The following is a 20,905-nucleotide window of genomic DNA, read 5'->3' as shown; positions in this document are numbered from 1 at the left end:
TGTACATATATTAATAATGGACAACATATGAACTTTTGCACTACACACGAAACATGCTTTTTTTCTTCTGAAGGACTAGCACAACTTAAGACTGGATAGGGTGATATGTGTTTTCTCTATGATAGCTGTGATGGTTTACACGCTGTCAGTTGCCAGCATCAGTTATTAGCTGCTGCTCCTGCATTATACACTGGAGACCAGAGCAGGGAATGAACGTGGTTATGTCTGGAGTCTGGAGTCTGGTGATGCTGGCCCACAGACCTGTGAGAGAAGGGAGGGTTTTCAGTCAGATGTGCTTGCTGGGTCACCATGTTTCAACAAGTGAATGCCAACTGTGAAAGGCTTCCTTACAAAAAATAAATTGGTGGAAAAGTCATATCATGTACATCATAAATACTGCTTACCCATACTTCTGTGATTACAAGAAAGGCAAGTGAACTAGCCCCTGATAAGCTTGCCATTTCTTTTAAAAAATGGGCATTTTTCCTAGAATTGTTCAGTACCAAAACATCAGCACATGGGAAAACTTACCTGTTGAACACAGACTCTGTTGTTAACTTAGAAACCTATTCTGCAGAAAGGTGCTGTACCTGAACGGTCAAACTAAGAGATATAGTGTAGGGTGTGAAGTAGGATACCTCAAGTACCTGGTTTCTTCTGTCTGTCTTCCACAGCGCTTATGGAACACTGTCCTTTTCTACCAGAAGATGTTTGATATATTAAGCTTTTTGGGGGGAAGCAGTTGTCAAGAATACATTATAGAGACTGAAATCTCTTTTATAACCACTCATTTCCATTTTCTCTAGGGCCGAAATGGGAAAGGTTCCATTTTCGTATGGGCTTCTGGGAACGGAGGCCGTCAGGGTGACAACTGTGACTGTGACGGTTACACTGACAGTATCTACACTATCTCCATTAGCAGTGCTTCTCAGCAAGGCCTTTCTCCCTGGTATGCAGAGAAGTGCTCTTCAACTCTGGCCACAGCATACAGCAGTGGGGATTATACTGACCAAAGAATTGTAGGTTGTTTTTACCAGATTCAGAACAAACATAGAAATGTATTATATATGCAAATAACAAGTGCGGGCACTTAAATGCTTGGTTTCAAGTGCCTGCTTTACGTTATGTGTTACATGCTTAGTCCTTTTGCCTTGAAACACTGAGGGGCTTGTAATCCAAAAAGTGATTGTATTCCTGGAACATCTTCTACTGTAAAGCAATGGCTAAACAAAATCGTTGTGTAAGTGCAGTTAAATCAGCATGCTGAATTTGTCTGCTGTTTGTGTATGAGAGAGGTCTCTGCATGAAGTTTGATGTGGTCCCATTCTTCAGAAAGGGCGGATGAAGAGAGATTTAGAGTAAAAGGAGAAAGAACCTGTGAAGTTAGTGGAGCATATGAGTCAGTACCTTGCCATTAGCTTTTGTAAGACTGTCAGCCCCCAAATTCCCACTTATGACAGCAACAACAGGGCTTCCAAACCTGTAAAAGGTACTCAGCAAGCAGGCATATTAGTCTGTGTGCCTTCATTAACTGTGCAAGAAATAACTTGTACTGAAGAAAATTGCTGTGATAAAATAATGTTGAAGTACCTATAATTTCTGTTCAGCCCTGGTGCATGCAAATTTTACAATAAACTGCATTGACAGGGATTAAAACAACATCATTCCAAGCTAGCTAGGAGATCAGTACTTCCTAAGTAAGTGGCTTCTCTTCATAGCTGAGATCTAGATACATGGGCAGATGAGTTTGGTATTTAATTTCCAAATAAAGCACATGTTTCATTGCAAATTATAGTTCTTCTGCTGAAGAGGGAGCAGAACACCAATACTAATCCTATGAGTAATTTTCTAGCAAGCAGTAATTTTAAATGTTCTAGGCCCAACACAATGATCTGTTTTTATGATTCACCAGTAAGCCTGAAACACTTATTGTGAAACCTTAGAATAAAATAAGATATTCAGTGTGGGAGTATTTTGTTCCAACACAAAGCGTTTTGATACAAAAATTATAGTTGAAGTAAAAAGAGTGGATTGAAATATGAACAGATTTAAACATCCGTCACTTTTTCTGCTGGTGAGGAATGCATTAATACACACCAAGTAAAGGATACATGGTTATGTTTGTGAGCGTGGATATGACTGTATTTACAACTGCTTATTCATGCAATCTGCTTTTTTTGTGTTTTTTTTCTGTCAGACAAGTGCTGATCTTCACAATGAATGTACAGAGACTCACACTGGGACCTCTGCATCTGCACCACTGGCAGCAGGAATTTTTGCTCTAGCACTGGAAGCAAAGTAAGATGTCACAGAATTACCTTTGAAACTCCTCTCTTTCAGTCACCCCACCATCTTCCCCGAAATGTTGTCACTTTGAAGTGGCACCATCTCATGCTGCAGCTCCACTTTTTGTCAGTCAGACTTGCTCAGCCTGATAACAAAAATAAGCAGCTACTTGCCTCAACACCTTCCTAGCAAAGCAGAACCAGTTAAGTAAAACATGATGACCAAGGAATTTTAGCCCATTTTGTGCATTGGCAGCAGTCATTTACTGAGTTTGGTCAGTTGCACTTAAAAGCAGTGAGGCTGCACATGTATCAGGAGGACATAATGTGAAGACAATGGGTTGCAGGAGTTTAAATTAAGTCTTTAGTCAATTTATAGAACCTTTTCTGCCAATGATGAGATATATAAAATGGACGGTACCCAAGCCTGACTGTGAGAGCAGGTAGGGAGCAGGTAGGTTCAGGTCCTGTAGGGCTGGTAGTCAGAATGTATGACTTAAGGTAAGAAAGAACAGGACAGGACGGGACAATGGCTTTTTCCCAGAAAACATTTCAGGCATTAGGGCATAGGCTTAGTATTTGAATGGTGTAGGTTCACCTCCATTTTCTATTGCATACTCCTTTGATGACATAAGCCAAGACACTTAGGGCCATATTTTAAAGGGTAGAGTTAATCACAGATAGAATCAAATACCTAGTGAATTTTCAAAGCCCAGGTCCCATAAAGATGGGTGGGAAATACTAGTTTTGCTAATTAACTTTAGATGCCTGAATAATTTTGAAGAATTAGACGCTAATCTTGCTAGATAGATACCCATTCTTCATTTACACAGAAATCTTGTCTACCTGGAGAAGTATTGTGAGGATAAGTATGCCACATGCCATATATTTTAAAATAATGGGATGCCATATGCTTTCAAAGCATGTTCTGTTGCAGACTAATAATTGAGAGAAAAATGATAGATAGCCCTGAAACAATTAACCAGGAACATTTTCTCAACAGCCCAAATCTAACGTGGAGGGATATGCAGCACTTGGTAGTGTGGACCTCAGAATACGATCCACTGGCTGGAAATCCAGGTTGGAAAAAGAATGGAGCAGGACTGATGGTCAACAGCCGATTTGGGTTTGGACTGCTCAATGCCAATGCGTTGGTAGATCTAGCTGATCCCAAAAGATGGAAAGGTGTACCAGAAAAGAGACAGTGTATTGTCAGAGACAAAAGCTTTGAACCAAGGTAAGAATTTGCATTAGCAGTAACTAAGCTTATGTCTATCTTAGTAAAGCCTGAAGGGTAGTATTCTGCACACATTGCTCTTAACCAGACTAAGAGATTTCTTCTGCTTCATTTGGTTTTGCCTTACTGTATTCCTTGGGGGCAGGCAAAGAGTGTTTGCTTGCTTTTTTTATTGTAAGACTGATGGAAATTACTAGCATGAAGCCTTAACAAAGAATAAGATTATTATGTCTGCTTGTGCAGCCAGCATATGGATGGATGATGCTGTGAGACTGAACCAGATCAGATATGAATATTTAGACAGCTATCAGAAGATGAATAAAAAGATACCAAAGTCTCCCAGGGTTTTTTTAAAAAAAAATCTGTAATCGGTCTTAGCAATTCTTCTCCTGTGACAGGCTAAATATGTTGAAATCAAGGTGATATATTGAGCTTTAGTCAAATCCATAGCATGTCTCTTACAAAACTCAAGTGTCTCAAAGGCGCACTGAAAAGACTTAGGAGCCACATTCACAAGTGCTCCCAGCATAGTGAGCCTAAACTGAGCTCAACGTACAGGTAAGTTATAATTAGTCACTAAGCTGGTTAATCAACAAGGATATCTAGACCATTTTTGTCTCTGCTTGTTCACTTATGGATTTGTTGTCTAGAAAAAATACAGATGTTTCAAAGCTCAAAATTATACTGTGTGAGTGCAGCAAAAATCTGTCTGTAGAAACATGTTACAGTGTTTTGGAGTGTCATTGCTTGATAACCTTATTATTTATGCCATTTTACTATCAATTTGCTTTTATGAGCTCTCTCCTTTCTACACAGTGTTGATCCAGTAGTGATGTATGTAGTAGTTGCTGTTTATGTATTTTTATTGCAGTCCTCTGTGTTACATTATAAAAAACAAAGACCCCATGATTCTGAGTTTAGAATTATTTAAGTGGAGATTTAGATACCTCATTCTCATTAGAAGTAATGGAAATTGTGCAGAGAAAGCTATGCACAGTAGCTCTCTGTACAGAGAATGCACAGATGTTAGCTTTTTTTCCTTGCAATGGCATTGACTACTAAGGGTTAAAACGGCTGTGCCTGCTGCAGTATTTTAACTCCATGATAACACCTCTTCTGGATATTTGAATGAGGCAGTTAAGTGTAAGTATGACACAGTTGTGTGATGTAGAAAGCCTGCTTTTCTGTAGTCTCTGTGGGACAACGAAGTGTTGACAGAAACCCTTGATTATCAAACTTGCTTGCTTGCTTCCAGGGTGTGTTGCACAAGTCTCTCTTACACAGTGCCTATCACTTGGTCCAATTCTGTATTATCTGTGCTTCCAGAATTTCCCATGGTATTTACTGGAGCATTCAAAAAAACAATGAATGTAGAATTTGCCTTTACTTCTTCCTTTCTCATAATTCCAAAATGGCTGTTAAATGTGTCATTTGCACTTCACTTAATGATCCAGAATCAAAAGTTTCTGTGAGTAATCAAAGAACTCCTGTAATTTTGCCAGATTATTAAGAGCAAATGAGGAAGTCATCGTTGAAATTCCCACAAAAGCCTGCAAGGGTCAAGAAAACTCCATTGCATCTCTGGAGCATGTGCAGCTTGAGGCAACGATTGAGTATTCCCGTAGAGGTGATCTTCATGTCACTCTGGTATCTCCATCAGGTACAGGAGGCAAAGACATGCTTTGTTTGTGTTGTTGTAGCATGTAACATTTATTTCATTAAAAACCACCTCTGTGTTCTTTAGTGGTTTAAAAAGAGCTAAATATATCATTAGACAAATCTAGTGACCTCCAACAGGAGAATGTGAGGACAAAGCATCCTGGGTACTAGAGAACTGGTTCTCTGAAACCCCTTTTCAGCCTTCATGTGTTATGGGTTATTTTTGTGAGAAGAGGTTTGAAAATCATACTTCAGAAAATGAAGGCACTGTTTCTAATACATTTTCATTCTGGCAACAGGACCTATAAAAACTGAGAGTTCCTGTCAGACAACAAATTACAGTTCAATAGTGCTTATCAGACTTACTGTGATTTGACAAACTAATGGAAAACTGAGGAAATCTGACTCCCTAGATTTCATGTAACTGTGTCTCCTCCCCATTGGTGTATTTAAAAACACAATGTCCCTGTTAAGCACCTTAGTACAGCTATACTAAATGTGCTAGAATATGGCAAGCTATCTTGACAATGCCCTGAAATAACACCGTAAGGAGAAAAAAAAAAGGAAAGGAGAATGACAAACAACTTTGTAAAGAGTAAGATCTGTTAGATCAACTGCTATTATTAGAAAAAAAAACAGACAAGCTCTCAGGTATGAGTTTAAACGTCAGGCTGATTGTCCTGGTTTCAGCTGGGATAGAGTTAATTTTCTTTCTAGTAGCTGGCATAGTGTTATGTCTTGGATTTAAGATGAGAAGAATGTCGATAGTACACTGATGTTTTCAGTTGTTGCTAAGTAGTGTTTATACTAAGTTAAGGACTTTTGAGCTTCTCAGGCCCAGCCAGCAAAAAGGCTGGAGGGGCACAAGAAGTTGGGAGGGGACACAGCCAGGGTAGCTGACCCAAACTGGCCAAAGGGATATTACATACCATATGACATCATCCCCAGTATATAAACTGCGGGTAGTTGGCCGAGGGGGCACAGATTGCTGCTCAGGAACTGACTGGGTATCGGTTGGTGAGTGGTGAGCAATTGCATTGTGCGTTGCTTGTTTTGTATATTCCAATCCTTTTATTATTATTGTTGTTGTTGTTATTATTCTTACTATCATCTTCCTTTCTGTCCTATTAAAATGTCTTTATCCCAACCCATGAGTTTTACGGTTTTTTTCCCAGTTCTCCTCCCCATCCCACTGGGTGGGGGGGAAGTGAGCGAGTGGCTGCATGGTGCTTAGTTGCTGGCTGGGATTAAGCCTTTAATATAGGCTAATCTAGTAATTCACAGATAATAAACCACTAGAGCCTTGTTCATATTATTATTGCAGGACCTCACTAGAGAGGAGGGTTAAGATACTGTACATGTAGTATATTTCCAAAGCCTGCTTTGCCTGGGCTTCCTTTTAAGCCTAACTTTAATTCTTCCTTTCTGAGTTTACCTTTCGTCTTGTGGGAGAAATGTTGCTGTGAGATGTTTTACCTTTGACTCTTGGTGGTATTTTCAAATTTAATTTTGTCTGAGCTAAGTTTTAGTTTGGGAGTAAATATATGGATTCTCTCTAGGTACATCATGGAGATGACAGCAAAAGTAGCTCTCATTCTACTTTTATAGAGGTATTCCCCTCCCAAGATGCTGTTCTGCTACTAATATGTAGGAAGCATGGCTTCATCTTAGAAAAACACCGCTTTTTGAAAGACTGACAACAGTAATACGTTCTTCATCTTCGTATGTAGGGTTTAACTGAAGTAGCAATAGTCAAGTGCTGCTGCCTCCACGATAGTATCAGTTTGCCTTCATGGTTAAACGTTTTTTCCCTTGGTTCTTGCTGTTTTTCCACTTTCCTGCAAAACAGGAATGTATATGTATATGCCATACCAAATGTATGTCATTCCTTTTCTATGTTTATGGTGCTACCTTTAAATATATTTATAGCTTGTGATCAGGCTCCCTGGGGCTTCTCTGCTCCTTATTATGTACAACTAGCTCCTTTGCTCTCTCCTTATATGCAAACAAGCACAACAAATTTCCTACTGTGCAGTAGAATCTCTGCAGCTACAGAAATACTTTGTGAACTGCAACATTTTTGTAATAATAATAACAATGCAAAAGCTTTTCACCCTGTTGGAATTGCAGGCTGTAACAATTTACAGCCACTCATGAAAAGAAAAAAAATACAGTGATGAATGCCGGATAAGGCTTTGGTTTTGCAATACTGCATGAGCTGGTTTACCTTCAAAACTTCCATCTCAGAAGTTTCCCGAACTGTTCATCAGTGGAAAAGACTGGTTGTGTCTGACCTCTGCTTCTTGTGCTTCTTTTTGTGCATCCACTACTTTTTTGTGTTAGAGATTGAATACTAAGCAAGATGTACCTTTTTAGCGTGACCTAGTGTGATAGTTTTTCTGCTCTTAAATACTGCTGTGAAAATAATTAAAGGAACACTGATCAGAAATATCATGTTTCCTGTTCCACAAGCTACTGCTAAACAGTGTATTTTCCAGGTTACCTATGCACTAGGTAGTGTGCAAGCAGAGCAGTGTGAAAAGTAAAAGTGGGCATGTATGAACAATCACTACTCTTGATCTTGCACCAACACAGGGACCAGCACTGTCTTACTGGCTGAGAGAGAGAGAGATAAATCTCCCAATGGCTTTAAGAACTGGGACTTCATGTCTGTTCACACATGGGGAGAGAATCCAACAGGCACCTGGGTTTTAAGAATTACTGATGTGGTAAGTATGTCTGTATGTTAACTAGCTATGTTTGGAAGCTAATGCAGATAAAATGTTCACTAACCCCTACCAAGCATGTTGAATAGTGAGCCTTCTCATCAAGCAGGCCACAAGAAGACTTTATTCAAACTAAATATCCATCTGAATTAAAGAGTAAAGAAGAAAGATAGGGTCAGATTTTCTTGGTTTTTACATAAATGCAAAGCACCATCCTTATTTCACTGACATGTACCTGTCAAAAAAATTTCATGCCTCTATTTCCAACACATTATACGCCACTGAAAGAAATCACTTAATACAGTTTTCTGAGATTCATGGAGCGAAATATGTAATCGAATTAACAGATGTTTAACTGCAAATTAGGTTTTTTTGCAGAAAAGAACACAAGAGAGATCTAGTCTTCTCTTGGTGCATGTGCATAATTTCATTAACTCAAAACCTTTTGAATTAATGAATTCCTGGTGACCTCAGAGAGCTATTCTGATGTATGCCTTTCCCCAACTTCTTTCTTAGAGTAATTACTGCTGAGCAACGTTTAAGGATTAAAGCCAAGAAATCTACAGATATGAAATAAGTTTACTGAAACCACCTGGGGATATGGATTACAACAGTGAGACACCAGAATAAAGCTGCTTGATAGGCAACTGAAAAATCATTCTCTTGAAAGAGAGAGTGATCAAGCACACTCATCTCTAGAGAATTTAATTGAAGTTGTCTGTTAATAAGCTTGTCATTAGGGGTCAGATCCTGCCAGAAATGGAATGCTTCCTCTCAGACACTGAGCCTCCAAGCCTATGGGCCTCAAGTTGGAAACGAGGATAATGTCAAGTACTAAGCAGATGGACAAGGCAGTAGAAGTAAATATTATTATCAACAGTGCAGTATTAATACTGCAGGCTTATAGATAACCCCATGGTTACAGATAACCTGCTCTTTGTAATTAATATAATGCATTTTTTGGAATGAAGTTAAGAGCAGCATTTTCTTTGTGATTATCTCTCATTTTCCATTTTCAAGTGAGAGGTTCCTGAAACTTACAATAAACCAAGCTTTTTGTCCTCAAGAGGTAATGCGCTCTTTCCTCAGCTTGTAGGGTTTTGTGATTCCTGAAATAAGTTTTCATATTAATGGCCCTGACTGAAATCACAGATTCCCGTGCAGAGTTACTCATAATTTAGTTGTCCTGTAAGTTGTGTATGTAAACTTTGGTGTAGGCTTCTGTTAGAAAAGAAGAGCTTCAGCAGCTGTCTTCAGTCACTAAATGACTGAGTAAAAAATTCTGAAAAAAGGTTTGGTAAAATAAAGTTTCAGTGTTGTCTGTACTTGTCTCTTCCACTTTCTACTTTTTAAATACTACCGCCAAAACTAATGGGCAAAGCATTTGTTGCTCACTTCCACGTGCTGTGTTTCAGATTGCTGTTGTGCACCACCATAGAATATTATTCCAAATTACTATTCCACTGGTAACTTCTGTGAGGAAATTGCCAAGGAATGGCTTAGTGAAGAAATACAAATAACACAAAATACTACTTCTGTTATTTTTAGCATTCTATGTTATCACGAAATTCCATTGATTCTTACATGGTTAATTGTTATGTTGCATCAAAATGTGAATATTTGGAGTAGTTAAGCCATTATATCAAATCCCACTTTCTGATATAGCCTGTCTCTAATGTATCAGTCTGTTTGTGCTTATAAATCATTGTCTAAATTTAGATACTGAAAGCCTTATCATTTATTTTAGTCACTTCTGTTGACTTTACAATCAAATGTCCTGTTTCCTCTTCTTATGTCCTGAGAACCTAAGCTAGTGCCATGCTTGTCTTTTAGTCCAAAAGAATACAAAATGAAGGAAGGATTGTAAATTGGAAATTGATTTTGCATGGGACTGCTACACAGCCTGAACATATGAAGCAGCCACGTGTATACACATCCTATAATGCTGTGCAAAATGACAGAAGAGGAGTGGAGAAAATGACGGACTTTGTAGAGGTAGCGTTACATTAATTTTTTTCCTTACATATTTTTCAGTTCATAAGAAAATGATATTTTTTCCTAGTAAAAAGACACATATTCATTCTGTATTCATTTCATCTAGCCCCTGACCACTTTTGAGTTGGCTATTGTAATTTTGTCCATGTCAACAACTTATATTTTTATTAGTCTCTGTTTCCATATGCCAACATCTAAGGGTTTGGGGATGATAAAAGGATATTGCTACTAAAACAGTGAACTCAATAGCTAATGCAGTTGAGTAGTACAAGGAGGGAGGAAGACACCTCTGACGGATACATTAAATTTATGTAATTCTAGTGAGAACAAGTGTCGCATCCAAAAGGAGCTTTGCCTGCTGGAATGCTTCCAGGGAGTTTGGAAGGAAGTTAGTAATGAAAGACATGACAAAATTCAGGGACTGACTGATTCAAAAGGTTTGGTTAGGTGGATCTGTTGCTGCTAGCTCCTTTGTCTCCCCTTCTTTACCTTTCAGGTAGAGTGCTCTAAACATACTCCAGACTTCTGAGAGTGACAGTGGTTTTCTGGGTGCATGGGATGGTAGTATTGTACATTTTCACAATGCTTGATTATGTCAACATCTTTGGAATACTTTATTAATCACATCACATCAATTTGTCTCCCCATTAAGTAAGTGGGACATCCATAAAGTATAGAGAGATTAACCTTCCTTCGCCAAGTTATGAAGGAGAAGAGTGAGGGAGACATGGTTATGGTCTTTAAATACATTGGATAAGTGTCTGCAGGTGTGGCAGCCACGTGCAAGAAGATAAATTGGAAGAAAGTAAAAGTGGGTTCAGGAGGTACTGTGGGAGAAGATTGGTGGACATAGTAAAAACCAGATAAAGATAAAATGAGTATTCAGTTAGAAAGACAATCCTAGTGTAAATGAGGAAGCTATGTGTCAGTATGGGAGGCATAATAGACACTGCTGAAACAAGGTCATGCTTCTCACTGACTTCTCTGTACTTCTGTATCTGGCATTAGTCTTCCAAAGTTTCCAAGATACATGTCATGGCCACCCGTTAGCCATACTTCACCATTTTTTCTCAGGTGAGAGCATCTCCAGAGAAGGTTTTACAGAAGCATTGGTTCAGTCCTTTTCACAAGGGTGTGTGGCACAACCAGAGCTGCCATCACCACTGCATATACTTCCTTCAGTTAGACTGCTGTGGAGTTGTCTCTCATAGTACAACAAGAAATATCTCTTAAGACTGGGACAAATCCTGCTATAAAATGACATGTTGTATCCTGCCAATGTGGAATCTGAATTTATAACTTCCTACATTGTGGGCAGATTTGATATTTTATACAATGTAGTCCTTTTGATGATAGTCTGTTTTGGTGTATAATGGTCCATTTCTTTTCTAGATGCTAAGTGGCTCCTGAATGAAAAAATAGCATCTACCCACACATAGATGGAAATCGCTAATCAGAGCAAATCTTAATCCAGTCGGTTTTCCATTGACACCTAACTTTTTTTATGCTAATCTGTATTCTAGGACCATACCACACAGGAGAACCTGAGTGAAAAACCCAAAGTCACAGAAGGTACCAGTAGTAGCAGTGACAAAGCAGAAGATAAAATCCCATCAGAGGCTATGCTACATTTACTGCAAAGTGCTTTTAGCAGACAGATGGCTCAGAAGCAACTGCCAAAGAAGACTGCAAGTGAGAAGTTAAATATTCCATATGAACACTTCTATCAAGCCCTCGAAAAATTAAACAAGCCCTCCCAGTTGAGAGACTCAGAAGAAAGTCTGTACAGTGACTACGTTGATCTTTTTTACAATGCCAAACCATACAAGCATAGAGATGATAGACTGCTGCAAGCCTTGGTTGATATTATAAATGAAGGAAACTAAACTATAGGGTATCGCACTGAGTTGGAAATATTCATTCTCCCCACCCCACCTGTAGGTTTTTTTCAGAAGTCTGTTGTATGCTGTAGTTGTGTGATTGCTGCTTTGATTGCTTCATATTTAATACAAATATCAAGGAAGGGAAAAAACAGGTGTGGGAGGATAAGGCAGTAAACTGATGCTTTTTAGTAATAGCTTTTTTCAAAGCCTTTCTTCATTACCACCAGAGTAGTTTTGCCCCCTCAGGCATGAAATGCAATAGCATTCCCCTGAAAAAACTAATGCTCTATTTTAAACAATTCTCACGTTACTTACTCTTCCACCCTATTCACTTAGCATGCAGTAGGAATCAAAACCTGAATCACCAAGCAGTTTTGAACCGAACTGCCAAAGCTATGGGGAGATACTCTCATCCCTGGATTTGTAATGAATATTGCAGTCTTATATTTGGCATTTATTCCAGATTTAACACTTGCAGCCAGTACTGCTTCTGTCATAGGTTTTTTTGTTCCTTCTCCAAACAACAATGCTACCTTAACCTTCTGTTCTCCTGTAAAGGAGCAGCTGGGATGCTGGAGTTGGACTGGAGCATCAGTGAGCACTGATGAAGTTATTCACAATTTAGACTGCAGACAGACATACACTAATGTAAATGAGCCCCAAATGAGGCATCCCAGAGCATGGGATGGCATTCTCACCACCTAACTTTAACTACCTAAGTGAAGTGCCTAAATTATGAGCCTAGTCTTTCTAGGCTATAGGTAGTTAATGAAGACAGAGTCTCCTATAGATAGTACTTCAGAACAATTGGTTAGTCCTTGGTTCTGAATTACCTGATGGAGTCCTGATCTATTTGTATTGACTCTATGAGCTTGGGGGACCGATCTCCAACCTATGGAGCCTCAGTGCAATTTCTAACGTTAAGTAGTATAAATGCCTTCTGAGATCCCTACATCTGCAGTAGTCAGGCCAACAAAGCTGGGATCAATTTGCCTTTTCCTTGACTGTGACCAAAGTGGAAAAGAAAGGATAACTGTGCCAGAAAAGTCCACTTAAAGACTGGATTGTGGAGTGTCTGTGGTAGATTGTAACATTTCCCAAATACCTAGGAAGTTAAGGCAAAATGGATGGGAAGAAGTGTGAGATAAAAAAACATACTGTGAGAAGGGACTCAGAAATGGAGGGAAAGAGTGCATGGAATGTGGAGGAAGGAGAGGAATAGAAGGAAGGAGAAGGTGGAAGAGGAGGAAACTGAGGTGGCTGTCAGAAAGCAGCAAGGGTGGGTGGCTCCCTAACATTAGCAGTGTACTAGACAAACAGTTTTACACACACACATCTTTAATGTCAGAGCCAAGACCAACATATTATTTCATAATATAAAAAAAAAAATGCAGTGTTGGATACTCAGAAATTAAAGGGGATCTAGAACAAGGGAATGAAGATTCCCAGGGGATAGTTATCTCATTGCAGTGCTAAACATAGTCCAAACAAGTGCTGACTGAGTTTTACTTTTTCTCTCTCATCTACTGTTGAAATGTGTTTTCCAGACATTCTAGAAATATATTATTCTCCTTCACTGTCTATGCCTTAAAATTATGCAAGTGTCTCTAAGGCAGGAATTCACATTTTGCTCATAATTCATCAGTTTGGACAGAGATTTTTCAAACTGCACACTAAATTCTGTAATTTAAAGGTAAATCTATTTTCTGTAACAGTACTTAACTCTTCATTGATGGAAAAAAGGACTGCTTAAAGGCAGCTTTGAAAATTGTTTTACCAAACTTGAAATTTAAAAATCTCTGCTTATTCATTCTTTGTGATGGTTTCATGTCTATCTTGGGCTTAGTCCGCTTTTTTGCCAGCTTTAAATAGATTGGGCTTAGTTAGTTTGAAAAATTCTTCCATATTTCTAGTCCATACTTCAAAGATATCAACTCCACCATTGAATGTCTCTTATACTGAATCGCTCCCTCTTTACTAATAAATTTGCTTAGAATGAGAAGTGGTTACAAAAATCTCTTCAAGTGGTCCAAATCAAAGCTTTCCTGTGCAGTCCCTTCAACATACAAGCTGTCTGGCAATATATCACCACTGAACAAGCAAAATGTAAAAGTTTCTGATGGCTGCTATTGCAGAGTGAGAGCACTAACTTATTTCCACTGATGTTTAATTTTCAGAACTGGGAGTTAATCTCCACAACAAATATTCCTATCTAGTGAGGTAGGACCACTTTTAGTCCTGTGCAATGAAGCTCAGAGGCTGGTTCCCTCAGATAACAGCGATTTTAGCCAGTCCTCATTCAGGTATGTTACAGCAAGGAAAGTAATAGCGACACTCAATCAGCCCTTGAAAGAAGTTTTCAGACTAAACGGGTGGAAAACTTAGGACCCTCCTTTGTTTTAAGATCAGTTCCCATGTTGTAGCCAAAGTTTCCTCAGAGGACAAATTTAAAATCTCTCTTCTGAATGTTTCCAACCCAGAGTAGATTGTACAGGAGTAAATTATTTTTATTGTTAGTCTTGCCTTGGTGCCTGTGTGGGTTTTGTGAAAAATGTAAAACGAAAAAAAAAATGTTTTCTCTCAGAATTTTAAATTATATTTTCGTTACAGGTATTTATAATATAGCAAAGATTTTATTGAACAGACAGAATTTTAAAAGGCATAATAAATTATATTGAAGAACCAGAATTTTCTTGGGAAAGAGACAATTTCATCCAATAAAGGTATTTTTTAAAAGGCATGTTCCAACAGCAACCACAACATGTATGTGATGTGATGTTAAAATTTGTCTACTAGTAGCATAATACAGTGTGTTAGCAGAGCTCAGTGTGTGGTCTTAACATTTGTAAAGAAAACAGTAAGATAAAGTCAAGCTTTTGACTTAAAAGGACCGGGAAATACAGTCTAGAATTAAAAATAATGCCTTGAGGGAATAACCAGGGGTTGGGTGGAGGAAATGTGTAATTTATTGAAAATGAAGACTTGCAGAGGATTTCTTCACCAGGAACACTGGAGTGCTTGCTTTTCACAGCTGCAGCTGAAGTAAGATTTGCTGTGGACATCAGTGTCAGAGCCAGTGGCTCTGAATTAAAAAATTCTGCCCATTTCACATACAGACATGTATGTCAGGAGCACTATGATGAAATAATACATCTGAATGAGTCAGGGGGGCAAATAAATATGCAGGTCTTCCCTTCCTTGTATGCAAACAGTTAAAATATTTATTGTTTCCCCCCTCCTCACACACTACTCACATTTCAAGCCAGGAGAGAAACAAGCCCTTATACACCCTGGGGGAAAAAAAAAAAAAAATTTTTTTTTTTTAGGGGTAGCTGTTTGCTTCTCGGTACTGAGGAGCGGGCTCTGTTGGGACCATGTAGCCATGCACACAATTTGGCGTGTTCCCTGGGCTGCTCTAACCTACGCTGATGTCCAGATGTGACAGAAAGATGCAGCTGTCTCTGTGGAACCCTCTTCTCCCACTGTTAGGCTGAAACGACATCATGTTTGAGCAAACACTGTGGGGAGGTGAACGAGCCTGCTTTCCAAAGCTTTAACTTCTTGAGGACTTACTGATCATACCTAGATTTAGTTTGCTTCTCAAGTCTCAACTAACTACTGCTCCATTAACAAAACCCGCATTGTCAGATGTTCTAGGGTTAGTGAAAACATTTTCTGTGCTTTCAATAAGCTACATTTCCATAGCAGAAACACTTGTAGTAAATGTGCATAGAAAACAGATTTCTGAAGTAGCATAAAAAAGGAACGAATTCTAAGTCTACATTTGAGCAATATTAACTAGCTTCCACACTAAACAATGGATTTTCTCTCAAGTTGGCTGAGTTTTTAAATGTCATGCTGCATTTGAACTTTCTAGCTTTAACTGTTTTGAGTTACCCAAGCAGTGTTTCCAATCAGTCATATCTTGTAGCTCCAAGCTTGGAAATTTAGTTTTCAAAAGAAGTGTCCTCTTTCTTATCTCTCCCAAAGTCACTTCAGTCTGAAAACAATCATAAGCATTTTCAGTAAAAAGAAAGCTATTTTAAGAGAGAAAAGAGAACTTTACAAATACAATACTGGCTTTAGAATTATCTCCTGGAAATTAGGAGTGGATTTAATCTATTTATGAAAAGAGCACATTCACAGGAAGGGGAAACATCTGAGTGTTGCTTATGAGCCCTTACAATTATCTTACATGCAGATCACATGCTTAACGCCATGTGCATCAGAGCAACAGGAGGAGCAGCGCTGTCCCTGAGAGACTCCTTCTGCAACAGCAAACCAATGTCTACCACTGCAATTCTCCAAACATTACAAACCTAAGAGAAGTTCAGCTCTGAAAATAATTAGTTCTGCTTTTGTATTGGGTTTGCGTGGCAAAGTCTGGGTAGTGTGGGGGGAGGGCTACAGGGTTGGCTTCTGTGAGAAGCTGCTAGAAGCCTCCCCCACGTCCAGTGGAGCCAACGCCAGACGGATCCAAGACGGACCCGCCGCTGGCCAACATTGAGCCCATCAGTGACAGCGATAGCACATCTGTGATAACATATTTAAGAAGGAAAAAAGTTGCTGGGGCACAGAAACTGCGGAGAGACGAGTGAGAACATGTAAGAGAAACAACCCTGCAGACCCCCAGGTCAGTGAAGAAGGAGGGGGAGGAGATGGTCCAGGCACTGGAGCAGAAATTCCCCTGCAGCCCATGGTGATGAAGACCATGGTGAGGCAGGCTGTCCCCCTGCAGCCGAGGGAGGTCCAGGGTGGAGCAGACACCCACCTGGAGCAGATATCCCATGCTGGAGCAGAGGAAGAGAGTGAGGGGGAAGGAGCAGCAGAGGCAACGTGTGATGAACTGAGAGCAACCCCCATTCCCCGTCCCCCTGTGCTGCTGGAGGGAGTAGGTAGAGAATCCAGGAGCGAAGCTGTGCCCGGGAAGAAGGGAGAGGTGGGGGTAAGGTGTTTTAACGTTTGGTTTTACTTCTCATTACCCTACTCTGGTCGTTTGGCAATAAATTAAGTTAATTTTCCCTAAGTCAAGTCTGTTTTGCCCATGACGGTAATTGGTGAGTGATCTCTCCCTGTCCTTATCTTGAACCACTAGCCCTTTGTTATATTTTCTCTCCCCTGTCCAGTTGAGGAGGGGGAGTGATAAAGTGGCTGTGTGGTGCTTAGTTGCTGGCTGGGATTAAACCACGAAAGCTCTGAAAATAATTATACTTTAAAAATTACAGTAAAAAAACTGGTCATTATTATGCAACACCACATTTGTGTTTGTACAAATACAGACTATCTGCACAGCCTAAAACCTTTCTCTTCAATCAAATCTTTCCCTTCGGGAAGTCCATTTCCAGAGCTCCTAGGAACCATGACATTCACAACAGCATTTTAGAATGGGACAACTCTAGAAACGTGTATTTTGCTCTGAATCAATTACTTGGCTAGCTAATATTTCTGACTGCAGACTGAAAAGGTTCAAACTCCAACCTTACTAGGCACTAATAGAGATAATTTCTGTAAACATTTTTCTATTTAATGACACAAGTACTCATTAAAAATATCTCTTCTCTTATTGCAATTTATGATGATAATGTAACCAAAAAGAATGAGAAATTTTGCTTCCAGCAATGCAGTAAATGCCCACTGGAAAAAAATAGGCCATATATGTTCCAAGTTCCACTAAGATACCAGAAAAAAATAAATAGATAATATGTGAATATGGGTAGTTATCAGGAAAATATATCTTAATGGTTATATCATTTCAGCTATTTGACTACCTCCAATCAAATGTAGCTGAGCATATATCTCTTTCTTTCTCATGTCATATTCTTTCCCTAAAACAAATGAATTGGTTGCTGTTACATGTACCATTTTGTTTGACTACACCCGCATTATCAGTTGGTGTTTCACATCATAAACATGCAGCATAATGCAGTGCCATGTATTCTGATAAGGAAATGCACTTAGAACTAAGGACGTGCAGCTTTGCATACGCTGATGCACAAAGTGCTCACGTGAAACAGACCTATAAAGGTTAGGCAAAGAGGAGACCCATATGCCAGCTCCATTAGACCTAGCGAATTAGTCCTGCACTTAAGAATAGCGATGGTGTGGTGCAGAGCATCACAAACATCCAGGAAGTCAAGGCAATGCTCAGTACCACGGTTCAACAGGGAACTCGGTTACCTTCATGCTTATTCACAGGTTGTGAGGGACTTATTAAAAACTGAGGATTTAGAAAAAACTCATAGCCATGAGTTTCTCCTCTTTTACACTGTATTTCAGTTACCCCACTTTAGAGTGGTGCACCATACTTGAATGAAACTTTTCTGAAAATACTTGTAGATATTAAACACACAGCTTAAACAGCGACTTACATCAGGCTGTCTGAAGTCAATGCAATGCACTGTTTATACTTTTACATGAAAAAATGTAGATACATGTTTACATGGCTCCATGTAAGCTCTCTTCAATGGCAGAACATAGCAACTCTTAGCAGGAACAGCAAGAAAGAAGGAGCTGCAGCACTAGTTTGCTAGAACAGAGTTTGAAAGTAAAGTTCAGCTCAGATTTTGCATCGAAGTAGTATTGATAATGCAGGTGGTTTTGGTGGGCAGCAGAGGAGGAAGGGACATTTGTTCATTTGACAGTCCTTTTAACAGCTGAGGTACATTTTGCCAAAGAATTCTGTATTTCTGCAGTTGCACTAATAGAAAAATAATGCTACTCTTACTATGCAAAAAATAGCCATAACTCTGTAGGGAGCTTTGAATGGTTTAGACAGTTAAGTAATGCTGGCTTTGTAAAACAACAGGCAAGTATTTTATCGGGTTCTGTAAATGCTTTACCTTGGGTCTCTTGTGAAAACACTGCAGTCAAAATTCCTTTATGGCTTTGAGCATCAAATTTGAAATTCTTTAGGGAAGGGTATTCATAGTACTCTGAATATTTCTTTAGATTTCCTTTAACATTAATAGAAATAGTCTCCTTCAGAGCATCAATAGGATTCAGAGACTATTCTGAATCACACTATGGAGGAGACTGTCTCATGGGTACATAGCAGCTCACTTCTGAATCACACATCTAATTCAGGTGCTTAATTTACATGTCTAAAGTTAGTGTGAATGTTGTCCTCATCTCTTTCCCCCTCTTGCTCCAGTCTGGTGCTAAGCTGTGCTAAGCACACCTGGGTGCAGCTGCTCAGTGCTTTTGAAAAGTGAGGCTGAAGCTGTTAAGCATCGGTTCAGACAATGGGGCTCTCCAGGCCAGTGTTCTCTAGAGAAAATTTACCAGGGTATCCTATTTCTGTCCAGAATTGTTCCCTGTAAAGACCATGTATAACACCCCAGGCTTGAGGAACACCAGTTCAGAAAGCAATGGGCATTCTTCAGTTCAGCAAGTCATTTAAGCACATGCTGCAGGTGATGTAAAACCGTTAAAGGTGTGCTTAATCTTACCCCCTTGCTTAAATCAGTCTCCTGTCCTGTCCAAGCATATGTATGGAATCAAGTACCTGACTGAGGACTTGACTGAACCCGAAAGGATTGCTCCTCCAGGGTACCTCTGCACCTGAGTAAGGGGATGCGATGTTAAAGTTCTGCATAGTTACTACAAACGTCTGCTTGCAGTTTTGTATTAAGTGTCGCGAGTCATGCCTGGATTTCCATACACTGTGTAACTGAGTTTCAGGAGTTGCTTACTTTGCAGTGTACTGGGTCTCAACCTGGTATGGTGAATCACTTTCCCTCTGGGAAGTGCATACAAGCCCTTCTTCATCAGGGAAACAACAGTTAAGAGCCCCAGGCAAGCCCTGTACTTTGGGAGACCTTACTTCCATACAGGTTAACTTCACGTTCGTGCTAAACATTTCAAATGTTCGGACATTTGGAACCAGTGTGACATTAGTTTTCTCATGAAATTCAGAGAATGCTATCCCTTTAATAAGAAGCTAGACCATAGCATAATACAATAATTAATTTAGTTTCATATTGCGGTGCTGTAGAAATGCATTGGGATTGAAGAACAGTCTGAAGACAGATGTGCTGTTACTTGCTTTGACATAAATCTTGCCTAACTCTGCTGTCCTTATAGGCTCACTCTGAATGTTCTCACGTACCTGAGAAATGAAACTAGCTGAAAATAACTTGAGTCGGGTGTTATTCTATAGCAGTGGAAAGGAAAAGAAAGAGATGGCATATTGGAAACAGACACAGACAAGAAAGAGTGAACTTTGTGCTTTTCCATTCTCTTTATTCAAGCAGTTCTCAGTTGCATTACCCTGGCTTCAAAGGACAAATTTTAAAGATCTTTCTGCTGCTCATGCTGATGAGTCAGATATGGTTTGTTTTGTAACAAAATTCATTGCTTTCTTGATCTCTCATGTCTCCCTTTCCTTCCAGAATTCTAATTATAAAATCCAAAGCCCAGCATTTCCAGATATTCAAGGTTCATCAGCTCTGCAGTTTGTGTTAATCAGCTCAGTTCTTGAATTTGCCCCTGTAATTTTAAAGTAACTGAGAGTATAAGCCATGATCCATTTTTAGGAACGTTCGTCAACATGCACTTACCTTTAGAGATGCTCGGTGTTTACTTTTCTCAGCAAAGCTAATGGCAGCTGTGTCAGCTCAGCTTATTGCCCTACTCAGAAAGCCTACACACACCTATTTGAAGCATGACCACAACACATTATTCTTGGAAAGGCTTGTTGATGAAGGAGCATGTCATTGCTGAAATTTTAAAAGGAAACAGAAAGAAAGAGAGGCCCAACTTCCTTTACCTTTCAATGGCATCTGAGGACCTAAATCCCTTAGGACATTTTTAAACCCCAGCACATAATGCATTTCTCTGGAACAAAATATGCCTGCATGGATGGTGAAGTGTAGCTGGGGGTTTAAGCACTAAACTGAATGTAATCATTTTCTGTTAGCACAAAGCCGAGGCTCAGCCTGCAAATGTCTTCTGTTCGCCTGCATCTGCAGTGTGCGGTCATACAATTAGTTTCTTTGCACGGGTGGAGGAAGAAATTTAATGTACTGCGTTGCACCTTGCACATAAAAAAGGCCAAAGTCTAGGTCACCTTGTCTTCTTACTGGGCCTGATCAGCTTGTCCTTTCCTGAGGCACAAATGGA

General features: G+C 39.5%; 1 protein-coding gene across 1 annotated transcript in view; it reads left to right on the top strand.

Moving 5' to 3' along the window:
* PCSK1 (proprotein convertase subtilisin/kexin type 1) overlaps window positions 1-14,606 on the top strand; it is a 31,266-nt gene extending 16,660 nt beyond the window's left edge. The window contains exons 8-14 of the mRNA XM_069775713.1: window positions 807-1,019; window positions 2,198-2,298; window positions 3,289-3,522; window positions 5,025-5,182; window positions 7,777-7,910; window positions 9,741-9,902; window positions 11,426-14,606. Of these exons, the coding sequence (XP_069631814.1) occupies window positions 807-1,019; window positions 2,198-2,298; window positions 3,289-3,522; window positions 5,025-5,182; window positions 7,777-7,910; window positions 9,741-9,902; window positions 11,426-11,788 (1,365 nt within the window). The 3' untranslated portion in view covers window positions 11,789-14,606. The remainder of the gene's footprint in view (window positions 1-806; window positions 1,020-2,197; window positions 2,299-3,288; window positions 3,523-5,024; window positions 5,183-7,776; window positions 7,911-9,740; window positions 9,903-11,425) is intronic.
* Window positions 14,607-20,905: the final 6,299 nt, after the last annotated feature.

Source organism: Haliaeetus albicilla, chromosome Z (assembly GCF_947461875.1).
Source record: "Haliaeetus albicilla chromosome Z, bHalAlb1.1, whole genome shotgun sequence".
In the NCBI taxonomy this organism is placed as follows: Eukaryota; Metazoa; Chordata; class Aves; order Accipitriformes; family Accipitridae; genus Haliaeetus; species Haliaeetus albicilla.
This window is presented reverse-complemented; position numbering and strand designations above follow the sequence as displayed.